Raw genomic sequence first — 21,235 nt, forward strand, 5'->3', positions numbered from 1 at the left:
AGGAGTTAATATACGACTATGTTATAGACCTACAGTCAGTGTCCAGATTTCAGTTTCCATTTAACCGATCTGAACAGAAGGCTACAGTTCCCTTGACGTGCCATAGGCCTATTTGAAGTCCCCGTTTTGTGACCGTCTAATTTGTATAGCACTGCTATCATCTTCTTTTACCACTCTACCAAAATATTTCTCAAACATTACTTTTCTGGCCCTTCCCTCTATTTTCAACTCTTCATTTCGCATCTTTTCTATTATTGAATTAAACTGTGATATATTCCTTTTTGCCTGTTCCCAAAAGCATTTGCCAATTAGCGTGTAGGCTCTTCGCCACACGATACAGTTAGGCCCTAAAGCTTAGGCTAAATTGTACAAGAATGATACACTTATGGATTTTTTAAAGGTATTGTTTTCTCTTTATTCAACTTGCCCTCCACCCACCCGCCCTTCATCCACACAATATTTAATTACCCTAAACCTGCCCACAGGTTATGAGTCAACCCGCGCATCACTAATACACGACTGCATTTCAGTGTTTACATAGAAAACAAGTCACAAAATAGGGATGGGCACGCTTTTCGAAAACTTGATTATCCGAACAGATGTTAGTATTCGAACGTGTATAGATTTTTGTAGAAAAATAATTGTAGGCCTATTTTAAAAATTAAAAGTATTCTTGTGACATTGTTACATGAAGGATATACCATGACAATTGAAAGTGTTATTTTCTAACTCTCATGCTGCGTTTTACATAAAAAAGGCATTTGACTTTCAAAGCACATTTAGCCCTCCAGTCAGCCCTGACAAAATAGCCTATGCTATTTTCCCCATTTCAATTAGCTATTATAGGTGCGCACCTAACAGAGGTTCCACAAGACCTGTCACAGATCAATGCAAAACACTCACCAGAAAACTTGTAATAAACAGAATCAGTTCTATCATGGCGAACATCAGACTTCGCTTTCACTGTTGCTGTTAGTCAAAACCTACCAGAGAATACTAACCTAAAAACAACTGAACACTGTCTGCCCTCTGCATTTGTGTCATTTTGATTGGTCAGGGGATGAAAGAGAAACTTATGACATATTAGAGTAATGAAAACATTTCAAATACCCCACCCTAACATCGAAGATGAATGAATGTTAACCGGGGGAGAACGTTTCTAAATCGGTGTAAAGCAACACACCAGTCACAGCTGATGGCGGCAATAAAAGGGCTATGGAGAAGAGAGGGCAATGAGGGGGAGCCAGCGGTGTGTGTGAGGGCCTAATAAATGGAAGCTCAGTAAAGCATGGCTCATTTATGAGAGGGGGCCCTGGCCGAGGCTGCAGCCAAATGAAGATGAATGCCCAGGGAGAGCTCACCTCGGTCGCCGTGGTATCGTCACACCACTGGATATACAACTGCATAGAGGAAAGAGGGATACAAAGGATGAACACACAGAGAGAACATGGAGGGGAAGGAAGGAGAGGGAAAGGGAAGGATATAAGACAAGATGCATGAAGAGGGGAAGAAATTAGGAGAGAAGAGCTGGAGGGATACAGGGGGATTTGAGATGGGGAAAATTTGAAAATAAACAAAGGGAGGAAAAGTAGTGGGGAGCAGTGAAGGGGTGAAGATGGACAAGGATCTAGGGGGAAGAACATTCCTCACAAACAGAGTACATGGTGTCATTGCTTGATTTTACTGAACATTACTAAGGAGCAAAGGACTATCCCCTGATTTCAATGCATACTATAAAAAAACGTCTAGAACCACATTTAGACAATCAAAAAGATATACAATCATGAGACAAGATCATTTCAGGGATATGCTCATTGCATTTCAAACAATTTATTGATGTAACCTCATGAGTCCCTTGCCAAGCACTTCCTTCCTGTGACAGGATTATAGAGAGCTTCATCTGCATAAATACCCACTGTGTATTCAGTATGTACTGGATTATTCTTTCCTGCCTCGAGTGGTTTCTCTACTGTACCTCAGCGGTGAGCAGCATGTTGTTGACCAGCTCCATGTAAGCTTTCATTTCAGCCCTCTGAATGTCATCCAGACCATCACTGAGAGAGTGACCCTGGAGAGAGAGTGATAAGCAGTGATAAGTGTGTGTGTGTGTGTGTACGCGTACGAGAGAGTGTAGAGTAGCAAGATGCTTAGATAAGCAAGCAGTCATAACAGTAGTGCTTTCAGAAAGTATTCATACCCCTTGACTTATTCCACATTTTGTTGTGTTACAGCCTGAATTCAACATTAATTGTATTAAAATTTTAGTCATTTTAGCAGACGCTCTTATCCAGAGCAACTTACAGTTAGTGAGTGCATACATTTTCATACAAAATGGATCAAATTATGTTTTTCTCAACCATCTACACACAATAACCCCATGATGACAAAGTGAAAACGTGTTTAGAAATGTTAGCAAATTTATAAAAAATGAAATACATCAATATCTCATTTACATAAGTATTCACACCCCTGAGTCAATACATGTTAGAATCACCTTTGGTAGCGATTACAGCTGTGAATCTTTCTGGGTAAGTTTAAGAGCTTTGCTAATCTGGATTGTACAATATTTGCACATTATTATAATTTTTGTAATTTTTCAGCTCTGTCAAATTGGTTGTTGATCATTGCTAGACCGACATTTTCAAGTCTTGCCATAGATTTTCAAGCTGATTTAAGTCAAACCTGTAACTAAGCCACTCATGATTGTTTTGGGCAGTTTGCAAACAGGATGCATGTTTTGGAATATTTTTTCTGTACAGGCTTCCTTCTATTTACTCTGTCATATAGGTTAGTATTGTGTAGTAACTACAATGTTGTTGATCCATCCTCAGTTTTCTCCCATCACAGCCATTCAACTCTGTGACTGTTTTAAAGTCACAATTGGCCTCATGGTGAAATCCCTGAGCGGTTTCCTTCCACTCTGGCAACGGAGTTAGGAAGGATGCCTGTATCTTTGTAGTGACTGGGTGTATTGATACACCATCCAAAGTGTAATTAATAACTTCATACTCAAAGAGATATTCAATGTCTGCTTCCCCGTGTGTCTGTTGGTTCCAGTGCGCCTGTTTTGCGCACTGGACTGACGCATTTCTGCGTAACACTGTATTCCGGAATAAACTCTATATTCTGTGATTTACCCTCCTGCGCCTGACTCCTTCAAATCACCCATCACAGCTAGACTGAGGGACCTTAAAGATAATTGTATGTGTGGGTACAGAGAAGCACTAGACAAATAAAAAAAAAAAAAAGTGAAACACTATTATTGCACACAGAGTGAGTCCATGCAACTTATTATGTGACTTGTTAAGCACATTTTTACTCCTGAACTTATTTAGGCTTGCCATAACAAAGGGGTTGAATACTTGACTCAAGACATTTGTCCTTTACATTTTTTATTAATTTCTAAAAGTTTCTAAAAACATAATTCCACTTTGACATTATGGGTTATTGTGTGTTTTATTTATTTTTTATTTCACCTTTATTTAACCAGGTAAGCCAGTTGAGAACAGGTTCTCATTTACAACTGCGACCTGGCCAAGATAAAGCAAAGTAGTGCAATAAAAACAACACAGAGTTACATATGGGGTAAAAAACATAAAGTCAGAAATACAACAGAAAATATATACAGTGGGGGAAAAAAGTATTTAGTCAGCCACCAATTGTGCAAGTTCTCCCACTTAAAAAGATGAGAGAGGCCTGTAATTTTCATCATAGGTACACGTCAACTATGACAGACAAATTGAGGAAAAATTTTCCAGAAAATCACATTGTAGGATTTTTAATGAATTTATTTGCAAATTATGGTGGAAAATAAGTATTTGGTCACCTACAAACAAGCAAGATTTCTGGCTCTCACAGACCTGTAACTTCTTCTTTAAGAGGCTCCTCTGTCCTCCACTCGTTACCTGTATTAATGGCACCTGTTTGAACTTGTTATCAGTATAAAAGACACCTGTCCACAACCTCAAACAGTCACACTCCAAACTTCACAATGGCCAAGACCAAAGAGCTGTCAAAGGACACCAAAAACAAAATTGTAGACCTGCACCAGGCTGGGAAGACTGAATCTGCAATAGGTAAGCAGCTTGGTTTGAAGAAATCAACTGTGGGAGCAATTATTAGGAAATGGAAGACATACAAGACCACTGATAATCTCCCTCGATCTGGGGCTCCACGAAGATCTCACCCCGTAGGGTCAAAATGATCACAAGAACGGTGAGCAAAAATCCCAGAACCACACACCTAGTGAATGACCTGCAGAGAGCTGGGACCAAAGTAACAAAGCCAACCATCAGTAACACACTACGCGCCAGGGACTCAAATCCTGCAGTGCGAGACGTGTCCCCCTGCTTAAGCCAGTACATGTCCAGGCCCGTCTGAAGTGCATTTGGATGATCCAGAAGAGGATTGGGAGAATGTCATATGGTCAGATGAAACCAAAATATAACTTTTTGGTAAAAACTCAACTCGTCATGTTTGGAGGACAAAGAATGCTGAGTTGCATCCAAAGAACACCATACCTACTGTGAAGCATGGGGTTGGAAACATCATGCTTTGGGGCTGTTTTTCTGCAAAGGGACCAGGGCGACTGATCCGTGTAAAGGAAAGAATGAATGGGGCCATGTATCGTGAGATTTTGAGTGAAACCCTCCTTCCATCAGCAAGGGCATTGAAGATGAAACGTGGCTGGGTCTTTCAGCATGACAATGATCCCAAACACACCGCCCGGGCAACGAAGGAGTGGCTTCGTAAGAAGCATTTCAAGGTCCTGGAGTGGCCCTAGCCAGTCTCCAGATCTCAACCCCATAGAAAATCTTTGGGGGAGTTGAAAGTCTGTGTTGCCTAGCGACAGCCCCAAAACATCACTGCTCTAGAGGAGATCTGCATGGAGGAATGGGCCAAAATACCAGCAACAGTGTGTTGAAAACCTTGTGAAGACTTACAGAAAACGTTTGACCTGTGTCATTGCCAACAAAGGGTATATAACAAAGTATTGCGAAACTTTTGTTATTGACCAAATACTTATTTTCCACCATAATTTGCAAATAAATTCATAAAAAATCCTACAATGTGATTTTCAGGAAAACTTTTTCTCATTTTGTCTGTCATAGTTGACGTGTACCTATGATGAAAATTACAGGCCTCTCTCATCTTTTTAAGTGGGAGAACTTGCACAATTGGTGGCTGACTAAATACTTTTTTTCCCCACTGTATACAGTGTGTGCAAATGTAGCAAGTTATGGAGGTAAGGCAATAAATAGGCTATAGTGCAGAATAATTACAATAGTATTAACACTGGAATGCTAGATGTGCAAGAGATTATGTGCAAATAGAGATACTGGGGTGCAAAAGAGCAAAATAAATAACAATATGGGGATGAGGTAGTTGGGTGGGCTAATTTCCGATGGGCTGTGTACAGGTGCAGTGATCGGTAAGGTGCTCTGACAACTGATGCTTAAAGTTATTGAGGGAGATAAGAGTCTCCAGCTTCAGAGATTTTGCAATTCGTTCCAGTCATTGGCAGCAGAGAACTGGAAGGAATGGCGGCCAAAGGAGGTGTTGGCTTTGGGAATGACCAGTGAGATATACCTGCTGGAGCGCAGACTACGGGTGGGTGCTGCTATGGTGACCAATGAGCTAAGATAAGGCGGGGATTTGCCTAGCAGTGATTTATAGATGGCCTGGAGCCAGTGGGTTTGGCGGCGAACATGTAGTGAGGACCAGCCAACAAGAGCGTACAGGTCACAGTGGTGGGTAGTGTATGGGGCTTTGGAGACAAAAGCGGATGGCACTGTGATAGACTACATCCAATTTGCTGAGTAGAGTGTTGGAGGCTATTTTGTAAATGACATCGCTCGAAGTCAAGGATCGGTAGGATAGTCAGTTTTACGAGGGCATGTTTGGCAGCATGAGTGAAGGAGGCTTTGTTGCGAAATAGGGAAGCCGATTCTAGATTTAACTTTGGATTGGAGATTATTTATGTGAGTCTGGAAGTTGAGTTTACAGTCTAACCAGACACCTAGGTATTTGTAGTTGTCCACATACTCTAGGTCAGACCCGTCGAGTGGTGATTCTAGTCGGGTGGGCGGGTGCCAGCAGCGTTCGATTGAAAAGCATGCATTTAGTTTTACTAGTGTTTAAGAGCAGTTGAAGGCTACTGAAGGATTGTTGTATGGCATTGAAGCTCGTTTGGAGGTTTGTTAACACAGTGTCCAATGAAGGGCCAGATGTATACAAAAATGGTGTCGTCTGCGTAGAGTGGATCTGAGTCACCAGCAGCAAGAGCGACATCATTGATATACACGGAGAAAAGTGTCGGCCCAAGAAGTGAACCCTGTGGCACCCCCATAGAGACTGCCATAGGTCCAGACAACAGGCCCTCCCGATTTGACACACTGAACTCTATCTGAGAAGTAGTTGGTGAACCAGGCGAGGCAGTCATTTGAGAAACCAAGGCTATTTAGTCTGCCAATAAGAATGCGGTGGTTGACAGAGTCGAAAGCCTTGGCCAGGTCGATGAAGACTGGCTGCACAGTACTGTCTATTATCAATCGCGGTTATAATATCGTTTAGGACCTTGAGCGTGGCTGAAGTGCACCCGTGACCAGCTCGGAAACCGGATTGCATAGCGGAGAAGGTACGGTGGTATTCGAAATGGTCGATGATCTGTTTGTTAACTTGGCTTTTGAATACTTTCGAAAGGCAGGGCAGGATGGATATAGGTCTGTAGCAGTTTGGATCTTGAGTGTTACCCCCTTTGAAGAGGGGGATGACCACGGCAGCTTTCAATCTCTGGGGATCTCAGGCGTTATGAAAGAGAGGTTGAACAGACTAGTAATAGGGGTTGCGACAATTTCGGCAGCTAGTTTTAGAAAGAAAGGGTCCAGATTGTCTAGCCCAGCTGATTTGTAGGGGTCCAGATTTTGCAGCGCTTTCAAAACATCAGCTGTCTGAATTTGTGTGAAGGAGAAGCGGGGGGGCATGGGCAAGTTGCAGCAGAGGGTGCAGAGTTGGTGGCGGGTTAGTGGTAGCCAGATGGAAAGCATGGCCAGCTGTAGCAAAATGCTTGTTGAAATTCTCGATTATTGTAGATTTATCGGTGGTGATAGTGTTTCCTAGCCTCAGTGCAGTGGGCAGCTGGGAGGAAGTGCTCTTATTCTCCATGGACTTTACAGTGTCCCAAAACTTTTGGAGTTAGTGCTACAGGATGCAAATTTCTGTTTGAAAAAGTTAGCCTTTGCTTTCCTGACTGCTTGTGTATATTGGTTCCTAACTTCCTGAAAAGTTGCATATCGCGGGGGCTATTTGATGCTTAATGCTGTACGCCACAGGATGTTTTTGTGCTGGTCAAGGGCAGTCAAGTCTGAGGAGAACCAGGGGGCTATATCGGTTCTTAGTTCTGTATTTTTTGAATGGGGCATGTTTATTTAAGATTGAGAGGAAATTACTTTTAAGGAACAACCAGGCATCCTCTACTGACGGAATGAGATCTATATCCATCCAGGATACCTGGGCCAAGTCAATTAGGAAGGCCTCCTCGCTAAAGTGTTTTTAGGGAGCGTTTGACAGTGATGAGGGGTGGTCGTTTGACCGCGGACCCGTTGGACGCAGGCAATAAGGCAGTGATCGCTGAGATCCTGGTTGAAGACAGCTGAGGTGTATTTAGAGGGTATGTTAGTCAGGATGATATCTATGAGGGTACCCATGTTTACGGATTTAGGGTTGTACCTGGTAGGTTCGTTGATAATTTGCGTGAGGTTGAGGGCATCTAGCTTGGATTGTAGGATGGCTGGGGTATTAAGCATATCCCAATTTAGGTCACCAAGCAGTACAAACTCTGAGGATAAATGGGGGCAATCAATTCACATATGGTGTCCAGGGGCACAGCTGGGGGCTGAGGGGGTCTGTAGCAAGCGGCAACAGTGAGAGACTTATTTCTGGAAAGGTGGATTTTTTAGAAGTAGAAGCTCAAACTGTTTGGGCACAGACCTGGATAGTATGATAGAGCTCTGCAGGCTATCTCTACAGTAGATTGCAACTCCACCCCCCTTTGGCAGTTCTATCTAGACGGAAAATGTTATAGTTGGGGATGGAAATTTCAGAATTTTTGGTGGCCTTCCTGAGCCAGGATTCAGACACTGCTAGAACATCAGGGTTGGCAGAGTGTGCTAACGCAGTGAATAACTCAAACTTAGGAAGTAGACTTCTGATATTTATGTGCAAGAAACCAAGACTTTTGCGATTACAGAAGTCATCAAATGATAGCGCCTGGGGAGTAGGAGTGATACTGAGGGCTGCAGGGCCTGTGTTAGCCTCTACATCACCAGAGGAACAGAGGAGGACTAGAATAAGGATACGGCTAAAGGCTTTAAGAACTGGTCTTCTAGTGTGTTGGGTACATAGAATAAAGGGGGCAGATTTCCAGGTGTTATATAAAAGATTCAGGGCATTATGTACAGACAAGGATATGGAAGGATATGAGTAAAGTGGAGGTAAACCTAAGCGTTGGGTAACAATGAAAGAGATAGCATCGCTGGAGGAGGCATCAATTGAGTCGGTCTCCGCGTGTATAGGGGGAGGGGCAAAGGAGCTATCTAAGGCAGGTTTAGCTAGGCTGGGGGGTCTACAGTGATATAGTACAATTCGAAATAACTGAAACAACAATAAACTAACCATGTTTGGGCTGAGGCTAAACATAAACAGGATGTAGTACCGTAAAAAGGAACAGTCCAGCAGATATCAGCTGTATAGCTGAGTTATCATAAGGTCCGGTGGTGAAGCACTAGTGAGTAAGAGGCCGCGGCTAGCGTGTGCTAGCGGGCCAGGGCTAGCAGATGGATGGAATCTTCGTGGTTATCTTCGTGGTTAACGTCGTAACCACATCAGACGATTTCGTCGGCAGACCAGTCGTGTAGGATCGGCGGGGCTCCGTGTCAACACTAGGTGGTCCCGTCCGGTTGACAGAGAAGTAGATAGCCGGGAGATGGGCCTAGCTCAGGATGATTAGCCAGACCACTGCGCCCGTTTTGTTGTAGCCAGCTGGTAGCGATGAATCCGGAGTTAAAGGTCCAGTGATTCAGTGATTCCGGCGGAAAAACTGATATGTTCTGGGTCGGTAACGCGCTGTGCAGACTGGCCGAATATCCGGTGATCAATGTCCAGTGATTAAAATTAATCCCGCGGAAAAAAATCCAATGTTCTGGGTGAAACACCGCTAGCTGTGGCTAATAGCAAGTAGCTAGTTAGCTGGCTTGCTAGTTTCAACTGGAGATTCTAGATTCTAGATAAAGGCAAGTCAATAATAGAATCCGTTCCACATTGAGTGAGGCGGGTTGCAGGAAAGTATATCTTGTAGAAGGATGAAAAGTCTGATAGGGAAATATGTACGAAAAATAGGGTATTTACAGGCTATTTACAGACATACGATAAAAACACAACTGCACTACTACGCCATCTTGGAAAGTGTAGGCCAGTGACGGAAAATATAAATGTAATCCATTTTAAATTCAGGCTGTAACACAACAAAATGTCAAAATGTCAAGGCAGGTATGTGAGAGAGTAGCAGGGAGTGATTGATGACTGATCACAAAAAGGGCATGGTCCTGCTGCTCATTCATAAGGCTCACTTACCTTTGCCTTTGTAAACTGAACTATGGGCCCCAGCTCAGACACAACCTGATTTCCCACATGGACAAAGGGGACTTTACCTGAAGAGAGGAATAAGCAATATAAAAAGTTCAATGTAGTGACAAAAGGAAAGAGAGAGAGATTATGGAATGCATATTTGAACCTCTCTGTAAATAAGCATCTGGTTTCCTATGTTGTTATTCAAACTGCCCAGTAGGCTGCACTGAGTGCAGAGCTACTAGGTCTAATCAAATTCAGAACATTTAGTAACGTGTCTGAGTGGGTTTGACCGGGCGAAATCTATGATGAAGCTTGAGTCTCTTATGTGTTGGTTTTGAGTGTTCAACTAACCTTTTTGCTTACCTTGAATTCCTTACAAGAAAACATTACACAGAAATCATATAAATGTGGTAATATTGAATCACATTTGCAAATCACATCATTGGTCAAACACTAGGCTACATTACACTATTGGATTCTCCAAATCTCAGGTTGGCTATGGTGTTTTGTTCACCCTTTTTGAGAAAATGTAAACATTATTTCACTCTATGCAAGGTGGTCGGTTATGAGAGGGGGCTGGAGAAGGAAACGAAGGATTCACATTCGCATAAAATAAATGTAATCTCCAAATGGCGTAATTTAATTTTAATGCTGTGATATAAAACATTGCCTCAGTCACACTGTGCAGATATTCTTCAGTTAAAAACAGCCTAAGATGTATGATTCCTACATTTGTTAAAAGTAGATTCAGGCATTGAGAAAGACTAATTTAGAGCATGATTCAAATTTATCTGAGAGCGGCAAACCTAGTCATGGTTTTACAGAGTCATCCTTTAATATTGGTCTGCCAGGTGCAATGTAATCATGTGTGATGCTCCTACAAAAGGCCTGTCCACATCCAGGGGATAAAGATCTACACTACAGACATACACATACCTAACTGCAGTCCCCTGTAGCTCAGTTGGTAGAGAATGGTGCTTGCAATGCCAGGGTTGTGGGTTCGTTTCCCATGGGGGGCCAGTATGAAAATGTATGCACTCACTAACTGTAAGTCGCTCTGGATAAGAGCGTCTGCTAAATGATTAAAATGTAAATGTAACAGGAAACCTAACGCGCACACACAAACACACACCACACTTTTTTCAATAGTGTGGAGAACTCACCAGATGGGGACATGTACTCTGCGTTTGACCGACAGGACACAAGAACAGGCAGATTGCACATCCTCAGATAAGCCTGAGACAAAAAACAGCATTTCATATGAACTAGGCCTGAACAACACAGCTAGTTAACAGTCTAAATGCAGTAGATCAAATAGCGAAAATCAGATGGAATATGCTTAGTATTCATGACTGTGATTGTTTTCTTACCTTCAAATGACATTCAAGGTAAATCAATATTACAAGAACAAAATAGAATAATTGGGTTTAGGCCTACAGTGGGGAGAACAAGTATTTGATACACTGCCGATTTTGCAGGTTTTCCTACTTACAAAGCATGTAGAGGTCTGTAATTGTTATCATAGGTACACTTCAACTGTTAGAGCCGGAATCTAAAATCCAGAAAATCACATTGTATGATTTTTAAGCAATTAATTTGCATTTTATTGCATGACATACAGTGAGGGAAAAAAGTATTTGATCCCCTGCTGATTTTGTACGTTTGCCCACTGACAAAGAAATTATCAGTCTATAATTTTAATGGTAGGTTTATTTGAACAGTGAGAGACAGAATAACAATAACAAAAAATCCAGAAAAACGCATGTAAAAAATGTTATAAATTGATTTGCATTTTAATGAGGGAAATAAGTATTTGACCCCCTCTCAATCAGAAAGATTTCTGGCTCCCAGGTGTCTTTTATACAGGTAACGAGCTGAGATTAGGAGCACACTCTTAAAGGGAGTGCTCCTAATCTCAGCTTCTTACCTGTATAAAGACACCTGTCCAAAGCAATCAATCAATAAGATTCCAAACTATCCACCATGGCCAAGACCAAAGAGCTCTCCAAGGATGTCAGGGACAAGATTGTAGACCTACACAAGGCTGGAATGGGCTACAAGACCATCGCCAAGCAGCTTGGTGAGAAGGTGACAACAGTTGGTGCGATTATTCGCAAATGGAAGAAACACAAAAGAACTGTCAATCTCCATCGGCCTGGGTCTCCATGCAAGATCTCACCTCGTGGAGTTGCAATGATCATGAGAACAGTGAGGAATCAGCCCAGAACTACACGGGAGGATCTTGTCAATGATCTCAAGGCAGCTGGGACCATAGTCACCAAGAAAACAATTGGTAACACACTACGCCGTGAAGGAGTGTAATCCTGCAGCGCCCGCAAGATCCCCCTGCTCAAGAAAGCACATATACAGGCCCGTCTGAAGTTTGCCAATGAACATCTGAATGATTCAGAGGAGAACTGGGTGAAAGTGTTGTGGTCAGATGAGACCAAAATGGAGCTCTTTGGCATCAACTCAACTCGCCGTGTTTGGAGGAGGAGGAATGCTGCCTATGACCCTAAGAACACCATCCCCACCGTCAAACATGGAGGTGGAAACATTATGCTTTGGGGGTGTTTTTCTGCTAAGGGGACAGGACAACTTCACAGCATCAAAGGGACGATGGCCGGGGCCATGTACCATCAAATCTTGGGTGAGAACCTCCTTCCCTCAGCCAGGGCATTGAAAATGGGTCGTGGGTGGGTATTCCAGCATGACAATGACCCAAAACACACGGCCAAGGCAACAAAGGAGTGGCTCAAGAAGAAGCACATTAAGGTCCTGGAGTGGCCTAGCCTGTCTCCAGACCTTAATCCCATAGAAAATCTTGGAGGGAGCTGAAGTTTCGAGTTGCCAAACGTCAGCCTCGAAACCTTAATGACTTGGAGAAGATCTGCAAAGAGGACTGGGACAAAATCCCTCCTGAAATGTGTGCAAACCTTGTGGCCAACTACAAGAAACGTCTGACCTCTGTGATTGCCAACAAGGGTTTTGCCACCAAGTACTAAGTCATGTTTTGCAGAGGGGTCAAATACTTATTTCCCTCAATAAAATGCAAATCCATTTATAAAAATGTTGACATTCGTTTTTCTGGATATTTTTGTTGTTATTCTGTCTCTCACTGTTCAAATAAACCTACCATTAAAATTATAGACTGATCATGTCTTTGTTAGTGGGCAAACGTACAAAATCAGCAGGGGATCAAATACTTTTTTCCCTCACTGTAAGTATTTGATACATCAGAAAAGCAGAACTTAATATTTGGTACAGAAACCTTTGTTTGCAATTACAGAGATCATACGTTTCCTGTAGGTCTTGACCAGGTTTGCACACACAGCAGCAGGGATTTTGGCCCACTCCTCCATACAGACCTTCTCCAGATCCTTCAGGTTTTCGGGCTGTCACTTGGCAATACGGACTTTCAGCTCCCTCCAAAGATGTTCTATTGGGTTCAGGTCTGGAGACTGGCTAGGCCACTCCAGGACCTTGAGATGCTTCTTACGGAGCCACTCCTTAGTTGCCCTGTCTGTGTATTTCGGGTCGTTGTCATGCTGGAAGACCCAGCCACGACCCATCTTCAATGCTCTTACTGAGGGAAGGAGGTTGTTGGCCAAGATCTCGCGATACATGGCCCCATCCATCCTCCCCTCAATATGGTGCAGTCGTCCTGTCCCCTTTGCAGAAAAGCATCTACAAAGAATGATGTTTCCACCTCCATGCTTCCGGTTGGGATGGTGTTCTTGGGGTTGTACTCATCCTTCTTCTTCCTCCAAACACGGCGAGTGGAGTTTAGACCAAAAAGCTATATTTTTGTCTCACCAGAACACATGACCTTCTCCCATTCCTCCTCTGGATCATCCAGATGGTCATTGGCAAACTTCAGACGGGGCTGCAGGATTTTAATCCATGACGGCGTAGTGTGTTACTAATGGTTTTCTTTGAGACTGTGGTCCCAGCTCTCTTCAGGTCTTTGACCAGGTCCTGCCGTGTAGTTCTGGGCTGATCCCTCACCTTCCTCATGATCAGTGATGCCCCACGAGGTGAGATCTTGCATGGAGCCCCAGACTGAGGGTGATTGACCGTCATGTTGAACTTCTTCCATTTTCTAATAATTGCGCCAACAGTTGTTGCCTTCTCACCAAGCTGCTTGCCTATTGTCCTGTAGACCATCCCAGCCTTGTGCAGGTCTACAATTTTATCCCTGATGTCCTTACACAGCTCTCTGGTCTTGGCCATTGTGGAGAGGTTGGAGTCTGTTTGATTGAGTGTGTGGACAGGTGTCTTTTATACAGGTAACGAGTTCAAACAGGTGCAGTTAATACAGGTAATGAGTGGAGAACAGGAGGGCTTCTTAAGAAAAACTAACAGGTCTGTGAGAGCCGGAATTCTTACTGGTTGGTAGGTGATCAAATACTTATGTCATGCAATAAAATGCAAATTAATTACTTAAAAATCATACAATGTGATTTTCTGGATTTTTGTTTTAGATTCCGTCTCTCACAGTTGAAGTGTACCTATGATAAAAATTACAGACCTCTACATGCTTTGTATGTATGAAAACCTGCAAAATCGGCAGTGTATCAAATACTTGTTCTCCCCACTGTAAGACTATAAAATCACCAGGAAATCAGCTCAAAGTGATTTTAATTCAGGAAATGTGTTCCTAAGTATTCCCACACATAAATAAAGAGGCATATGTGATCGTATCCTAATGTAATCAAGGTTTGAAATGATTCTGTTTTTGTCAAATACTATGTTTGGGAATCTTGTAGGCAATTTGCAGTGTACAAATTATTTATAACTATGTTCCAGCCACCCAGACATTTAATTGGAGACCCTGATCTATCCATCCGGGCCAGCCTACAAATGTGACAACTGTAGCCGAGTCTGCCTCTCAAGAGTGGACTTCACAGCCACAGCAGACACTGTGCTAAGACCTAACTCCCCAAAGGCACGAGAAATCTATGGTCTCCCGGGTCTGCGATGACGAATGATCAAGATATTGGTTTCAGACCCCGCTGGTGACAATGGCGCCCAACTGTGGGACAGGCTCTTGTTGGTGAGGAGGTCAAAGGCGGGTGAATGTAGCGGACATGAGTCCAGCTCATGGTCTAGTGATGAGGTTGGAATTTCCTGTTGGTCTAATGGTCAATACGTTGATTTCTCCCATGGGAGACCTGGGTTCAGATCCCGTCCATGACATAGGCATGCACAGTTGTATACCAGATCGCTACGATAGTGCCAACGACGACGAGCAGCCTTAGCAAAGCATCTGTATATCTTCACAGCGGTTTCCATGCAAAAAAAAAAATCTTACATATAACGATGTTGGATTTTAATGAAAACAGGTGTCTTATGAAAAGTATAATAAAATAGTTTGATCAAATATGACAAACCCTATCAACACGGTCGCCCATGTTTGATCGGAGGACTAGCTTTACGGGACCCATGTACTGTATGGTCTTTTAAGTTGGCCTAGCCTATACCACAACGCAACATTTGTTTGTGTAACGGCTAATACCAACAAGCCAACTCTTGGTTTCACATCCTATTTGGCTATGGCAAAGGCATAAACATGATCTTACCTGTACAGCAAGTGATGATGCACAATCTGACAGTAGTATCTGGTCCTCTGAAAAAACAAACAGGCCAACAGACAGACATGCATTCGCACATTATAAAGTGACAAGATACACTGCAATTTGGCTAAATGCAGATACCTATGGCTCAAACAGTTTTACAATTCTTAATCCTATATTCCTCTCCGAGACATTAACATAATTTTCCTCAACATTACATCAAATAACTTTTATTGACTTGAAGACTATGGTTAGCAGTGTACTAGTAGTGCACAATATTGTAGGGTTTAGGGCTTAAGCCTAAACTAAAAACTAATTAATTAAGTAACAACTTTAGCATTATTTAGATTTTAGTCATTTAGCAGACGCTCTTATCCAGAGCGACTTACAGTTAGTGAGTGCATACATTTTTCATACTGGCCCCCCGTGGGAAACGAACCCACAACCCTGGCGTTGCAAGCGCCATGCTCTACCGAGCTACAGGGGACTACAATACATGACTTAACAATGTAAATGCGGAAGTAGGTATATGAACAGTTTTGTCTCTGTAAAGTGCAGAGTGAATGAATGGCTTACCTCTCAGAGGCTGATACAAGGTGGCATTTTCAGGCCATGGCTCCGCAGCTGTGGGAAAACATATGCAGGAGAGCATTGGCAAAAGGTCACATTGAGGAGTTTGTCAGGTTGCAGAACAGTGACACTGTTGTGACATGATGACTTTTGAGCTTAAGCCAATCTGAAAGGCAGCATCATATAAAATGTTCCTGTGAGGATGATTGAATTTCAGAGGGCTAGTAGAACATTGCCTGGGGATCAGACCACCAACGTCTGGGACATTACACCGTTTATTCTGGAAATGATCCTCTCAGGTCCTCTACAACCCAGAATGTTGAATAAAATTACATTTGAACTTACTCTACCGGTTGTCTGCATGGTTTGTCCTTATGTGGCAAGATATGAGACAATATATCCACAGTAAAGTATTATTAAACCAACTTTTCAAAGCGCTGGTAATGCACCTTAAGCATTGGCCCTACCGAGCTAAAGAACCAGCTGGCGCCTGTTATAAAATGTTTGTAAATTATGTTGAAAAAAAAATATCTATGCCGTGAAAAAAAAAAAAAAAAACCATCTGCAACTAGTCTTGTATGTACCAGCCCAATAATGTCCACTTCACTTTCACGCACATCTCGTGTGGCAGCTTTGATTAGCCAGCCGCATCCCCGTCCAGCCATCACTCGCCTGCTTCTCTACGTCCGCTCTTCCTGTGCATTTATTCATCCATCAGTTTTTAAAATATAATTTAGCCGTAATGGTGAGCGGGGATGCAGACCCTGATGAGTCTTCTGTTGTTACATTTGTACATTTGGAGCAGCGTGCAGAGCGAGCAAAGTTGACACATTATATAATTTCATCGCCTGCCTAGTTAGCTACCGGTGTCGCCCCCGCCTCCCACCTGATAGCTAGCACAGTGTCCTTCGCTCCCGCCAGCTGAACACCTGCCCTCGTCATCGTTAACAGAACTGTGGGAACGCAGTGCCCAACAGGCGGGGGCGAAGGACACTGTCTACCGGTGTCCTAGCTAGCTAGCTACATATCCCACCTGCTATGGCCACCCGGACTATTTGCATTGACCCCCCCCTTTTGTTTTTACACTGCTGCTACTCGCTGTTTATTATCTATGCATAGTCACTTTACCCCTACCTACATGTACAAATTACCGACTAACCTGTAACCCCCGCAAATTGACTCAGTACCGGTACCACCTGTATATAGCCTCAAAATTGTTAATTTATTTTGAAACTTCTTTTAATCTTTTTTTTGAAACTTTAGTTTATTTAGTAAATATTTTCTAAACTATTTTCTTAAAACTGCATTGTTGGTTAAGGGCTAAGTTGTAATGTTTGTGAGGGCCGAGAATCCACTCTCACATAGGTACGTGGTTGCAAAGGGCATCAGTGTCTTAACAGCGCGATTTGCCAAGGCAGGATACTCTCAGCGCAGCCCTATCCAGAAATCTGGCAGTGGCTTCTGATTAAATTCAATTTTCACAGAAACGCTTGCTGCAATTTCAATGAGGCTCTCTTGTTCAGATATCGGTAAGTGGACTGGAGGCAGGGCATGAAAGGGATAATGAATCCAGTTGTTTGTGTCGTCCGTTTCGGGAAAGTACCTGCGTAATGGGATGTAGCTCAGTTGGTAGAGCATGGCGTTTGCAACGCCAGGGTTGTGGGTTCGATTCCCACGGGGGGCCAGTATGAAAAAAGAATAATGTATGCACTCACTAACTGTAAGTCGCTCTGGATAAGAGCGTCTGCTAAATGACGTAAATGTAATGTAAATGTAATTGCGCACCCAGCTCATTCAGGTGCTTCGCTACATCACATTTGACATTGTCTGTAAGCTTGAGTTCATTTGCATTAGTAACGGTTAATGTGATTGGATGTTAATTATTTGACAAGGCTACCTGTATTTGACTTTGTGTTATTATTTCGCTGAACACTAGATGGTTTAATTTGATTTTTGGCAGCGAAACGAGGCTACTCAGGCGAGAAAAAACGAAAAGTATAGCACCGTTGGAAAATCTAAATGGACTGTTTGAAAATGTGAATCACATTTTTATTTGGCGTACCCCCGACGGCATTGTACACCGGTTTGGGAATAGCCGGTATAGAAAATAAAAAACAGAAATACCTTATTTAAGTAGGTATTCAGACCCTTTGCTATGAGACTCGAAATTGAGCTCAGGTGCATCCTGTTTCCATTGATCATCCTTGAGATGTTTCTACAACTTGATTGGAGTCCACCTGTGGTAAATTAAATTGATTGGACATGATTTGGAAAGATACACAAGTATCTACATAAGGTCCCACATTTGACAGTGCATGTCAGAGCAAAAACCAAGCCATGAGGTCGAAGGAATTGTTCGTAGAGCTCAGAGTCAGGATTGTGTCAAGGCACAGATCTGGGGAAAGGTTTCAAATAAATTATGCAGCATTGAAGGTCCCCAAGAACACAATGGCCTCCATTCTTAAATGGAAGAAGTTTGGAACCACCAAGACTTTTCCTAGAGCTGGCCGCCCAGCCAAACTGAGCAATCAGGTGAGAAGGGCCTTGGTCAGGAAGGTGACCAAGAACCCGATGGTCACTCTGACAGAGCTCTAGAATTCCTCTGTGGAGATGGGAGAACCTTCCAGAAGGACAACCATCTCTGCAGTACTCCACCAATTAGGCAGTTATGGTAGAGTGGCCAGACGGAAGCCACTCCTCAGTAAAAGGCACGTGACAGCCCACTTGGAGTTTGCCAAAAGGAACCTAAAGGACTCAGACCATGAGATACAAGATTCTCTGGTCTGATGAAACTAAGATTGAACTCTTTGGCCTGAATGCCTAGTCTGGAAGAAACCTGGCACCATCTCTATGGTGAAGCATGGTAGTGGCAGCATCAATGTGGGGATGTTTTTCAGTGGCAGGGACTGGGAGACTAGTCAGGATCGAGGCAAAGATGAACGAAGCAAAGTACAGAGAGATACTTGATGAAAACCTGCTCCAGAGCGCTCATGACCTCAGACTTGGGTGAAGGTTCACCTTCCAACAGGACAACAACCCTAAGCACACAGCCAAGACAACGCAGGAGTGGCTTCGGGACAAGTCTCTGAATGTCCTCGAATGGCCCAGCCAGAGCCCGGACTTGAACCTGATCTAACATCTGGAGAGATCTGAAAATAGATGTGCAGCGACGCTCCCATTCCAACCTGACAGAGCTTGAGAGGATCTGCAGAGAGGAATGGGAGAAATGCTCCAAATACAGGTGTGCCAAGCTTGTAGCGTCATACCCAAGAAGACTCAAGGCTGTAATCGCTGCCAAAGGTGCTTCAACACAGTACTGAGTAAAAGGGTCTGAATATTTACGTAAATGTGATACGTTTTTTATTTCTTAATACATTTGCAAAAATTTCTAAAAACCTGTTTTTGCTTTGTCATTATGGAGTATTGTGTGTAGACTGATGAGGAAAATAAACAATTTAATCCATTTTAGAATAAGGCTGTAACGTAACAAAATGTGGAAAAAGTCAAGTGGTCTGAATACTTTCCGAATGCACTGTTTGTAGTTGCTTTTATTCAAACACATAGGGTGTGTCTGTTTATATATAGAAAAATATGTTGGTCGAAAGAACAGGATGACTCTCGTCGACCAAGATTTGATTTTTGTCGGGGACAGCCCTAGATCACCATTTGCCTCATGCAGCACAACATCTCCTTCGCATAGAGTTGATCATGCTGTTGATTGACACTTCAATGGCTGTGCAAAGTTACTGGATATTTTTAACTAGTCAGTTAAGAACAAATTCTTATTTTCAATAACGGCCTACACCGGCAAAACCCGGACGACGCTGGGCCAATTGTGCGCCGCCCTATGGGACTACCAATTACGGCCGGTTGTGATACAGCCTGGAATCGAACCAGGGGATCTGTAGTGCAGTGCCAAGCACTGAGATGCAGTGCCTTAGACCGCTGTGCCACGAGGTAGCCCATATTGGCGGGAACTGGAACACGCTGTTATACACGTCGATCCACAACCATGGAAGAACTGGGACATTATCAGCTTCCAGGAATTGTGTACAGATCCTTGTGACATGGGGCCGTGCATTATCATGCTGAAATATGAGGTGATGGCGGCGGATGAATGGCATGACAATAGGCCTCAGGATCTCGTCACGGTATCTCTGTGCATTCAAATTGCCATTGTGTTCGTTGTCTGTAGCTTAAGCCTGCCCATACCATAACCCCACTGCCACTATGGAGCACTCTGTTCACAACGTTGACATCTGCAAACCGCTCGCCCACACTACGCCATGCCATACATGTGGTCTGCGGTTGTGAGGCCGGTTGGACACACTGCCAAATTCTCTAAAACGACATTGGAGGTTTATGGTAGAGAAATAAACATTCAATTGTCTGTCAACAACTCAGGTGGACATTCCTGCAATCAGCATGCCAATTGCACGCTCCCTCAGAACTTGAGACATCTGTGGCATTGTGTTGTGTGACAAAACTGCACATTTTAGAGTGTTTTTTTATTATCCCTAGCACAAATTGCACCTGTGTAATGATCATGCTGTTTAATCAGCTTCTTGATTTGCCACACCTGTCAGGTGGATGGATTATCTTGGCAAATGAGAAATGCTCAATGACAGGGATGTAAACAAATTTGTGCACAAAATGAGACAAATACGCTTTTTGTGCGTATGGAACATTTCTGGGATCTTTTATTTCAGCTCATGAAACATGGGACCAACATTTTACATGTTGCGTTTATATTTTCGTTCAGTGTCGTTTAATATGATAAGCTAGCTAGCTAGCTAGCTACCTCATTTGTCAGTGAAGCCACAGACAAAAGGGAAGCTTTCCACAGCTAGCTAATGGCTAGCTTAGCTAGCATCTGATGCTAGCTAACAGCAAAACGAATCCTAATGACGTTAGCTTTATGTTGCAGAACACAGATTACACACATTACCTGCTATCTGGGAGACGAATGCCTCTGCAGCAAGAGACATGATGAAATCGGACAGAAAATAAATCCAGAATGGTGTAAAATAAAATGTAGCAAACAAGGTTAAGGGCACGCTTAGCGTAGAGTACTAAAGATGACGTCAGACGCAGTGGTACGTCGCGCCAGTTTTTCCTGTTCCAACTTTAGTTCAATAACAATCGTTCTGCCTACACATCCCTCTGATCTGGGACCATATCCACACTCAGAGTAGGAATGCTGACCTAGGATCTGAGAAGGGGTTAGCTGCAGCCTGAACCAGTATCGGGGAAAAGGAGGCGATGTATAGGACAAAACCTCCTCTCTGCCCAGAAAGCTACCATTCACCAGCTCTGCTAGCCTTATAATGTCAAAATAATAACCAAATATTACATTTACCTGCATTACGCCCGGTATGTACTTCCAAAAATTGTTTAAATAAAAATTTACAAGCAACCACATTTTTTAAATGGATTGTTTTTGACCGGAAAAGGTGAAAAAC

At 43.1% G+C, this 21,235-nt stretch overlaps 1 protein-coding gene across 1 annotated transcript in view; it reads right to left on the bottom strand.

The window, feature by feature from the left end:
* LOC121555894 (metaxin-2) overlaps positions 1-20,857 on the bottom strand; it is a 29,472-nt gene extending 8,615 nt beyond the window's left edge. The window contains exons 1-7 of the mRNA XM_045215057.1: positions 20,722-20,857; positions 15,780-15,827; positions 15,210-15,256; positions 10,791-10,863; positions 9,631-9,707; positions 1,976-2,068; positions 1,362-1,400 (exon numbers count right to left, since the gene is read on the bottom strand). Of these exons, the coding sequence (XP_045070992.1) occupies positions 1,362-1,400; positions 1,976-2,068; positions 9,631-9,707; positions 10,791-10,863; positions 15,210-15,256; positions 15,780-15,827; positions 20,722-20,761 (417 nt within the window). The 5' untranslated portion in view covers positions 20,762-20,857. The remainder of the gene's footprint in view (positions 1-1,361; positions 1,401-1,975; positions 2,069-9,630; positions 9,708-10,790; positions 10,864-15,209; positions 15,257-15,779; positions 15,828-20,721) is intronic.
* Between the last annotated feature and the right edge of the window lie 378 nt (positions 20,858-21,235).

Source organism: Coregonus clupeaformis, unplaced genomic scaffold (genome assembly GCF_020615455.1).
Source record: "Coregonus clupeaformis isolate EN_2021a unplaced genomic scaffold, ASM2061545v1 scaf0360, whole genome shotgun sequence".
NCBI lineage: Eukaryota > Metazoa > Chordata > Actinopteri > Salmoniformes > Salmonidae > Coregonus > Coregonus clupeaformis.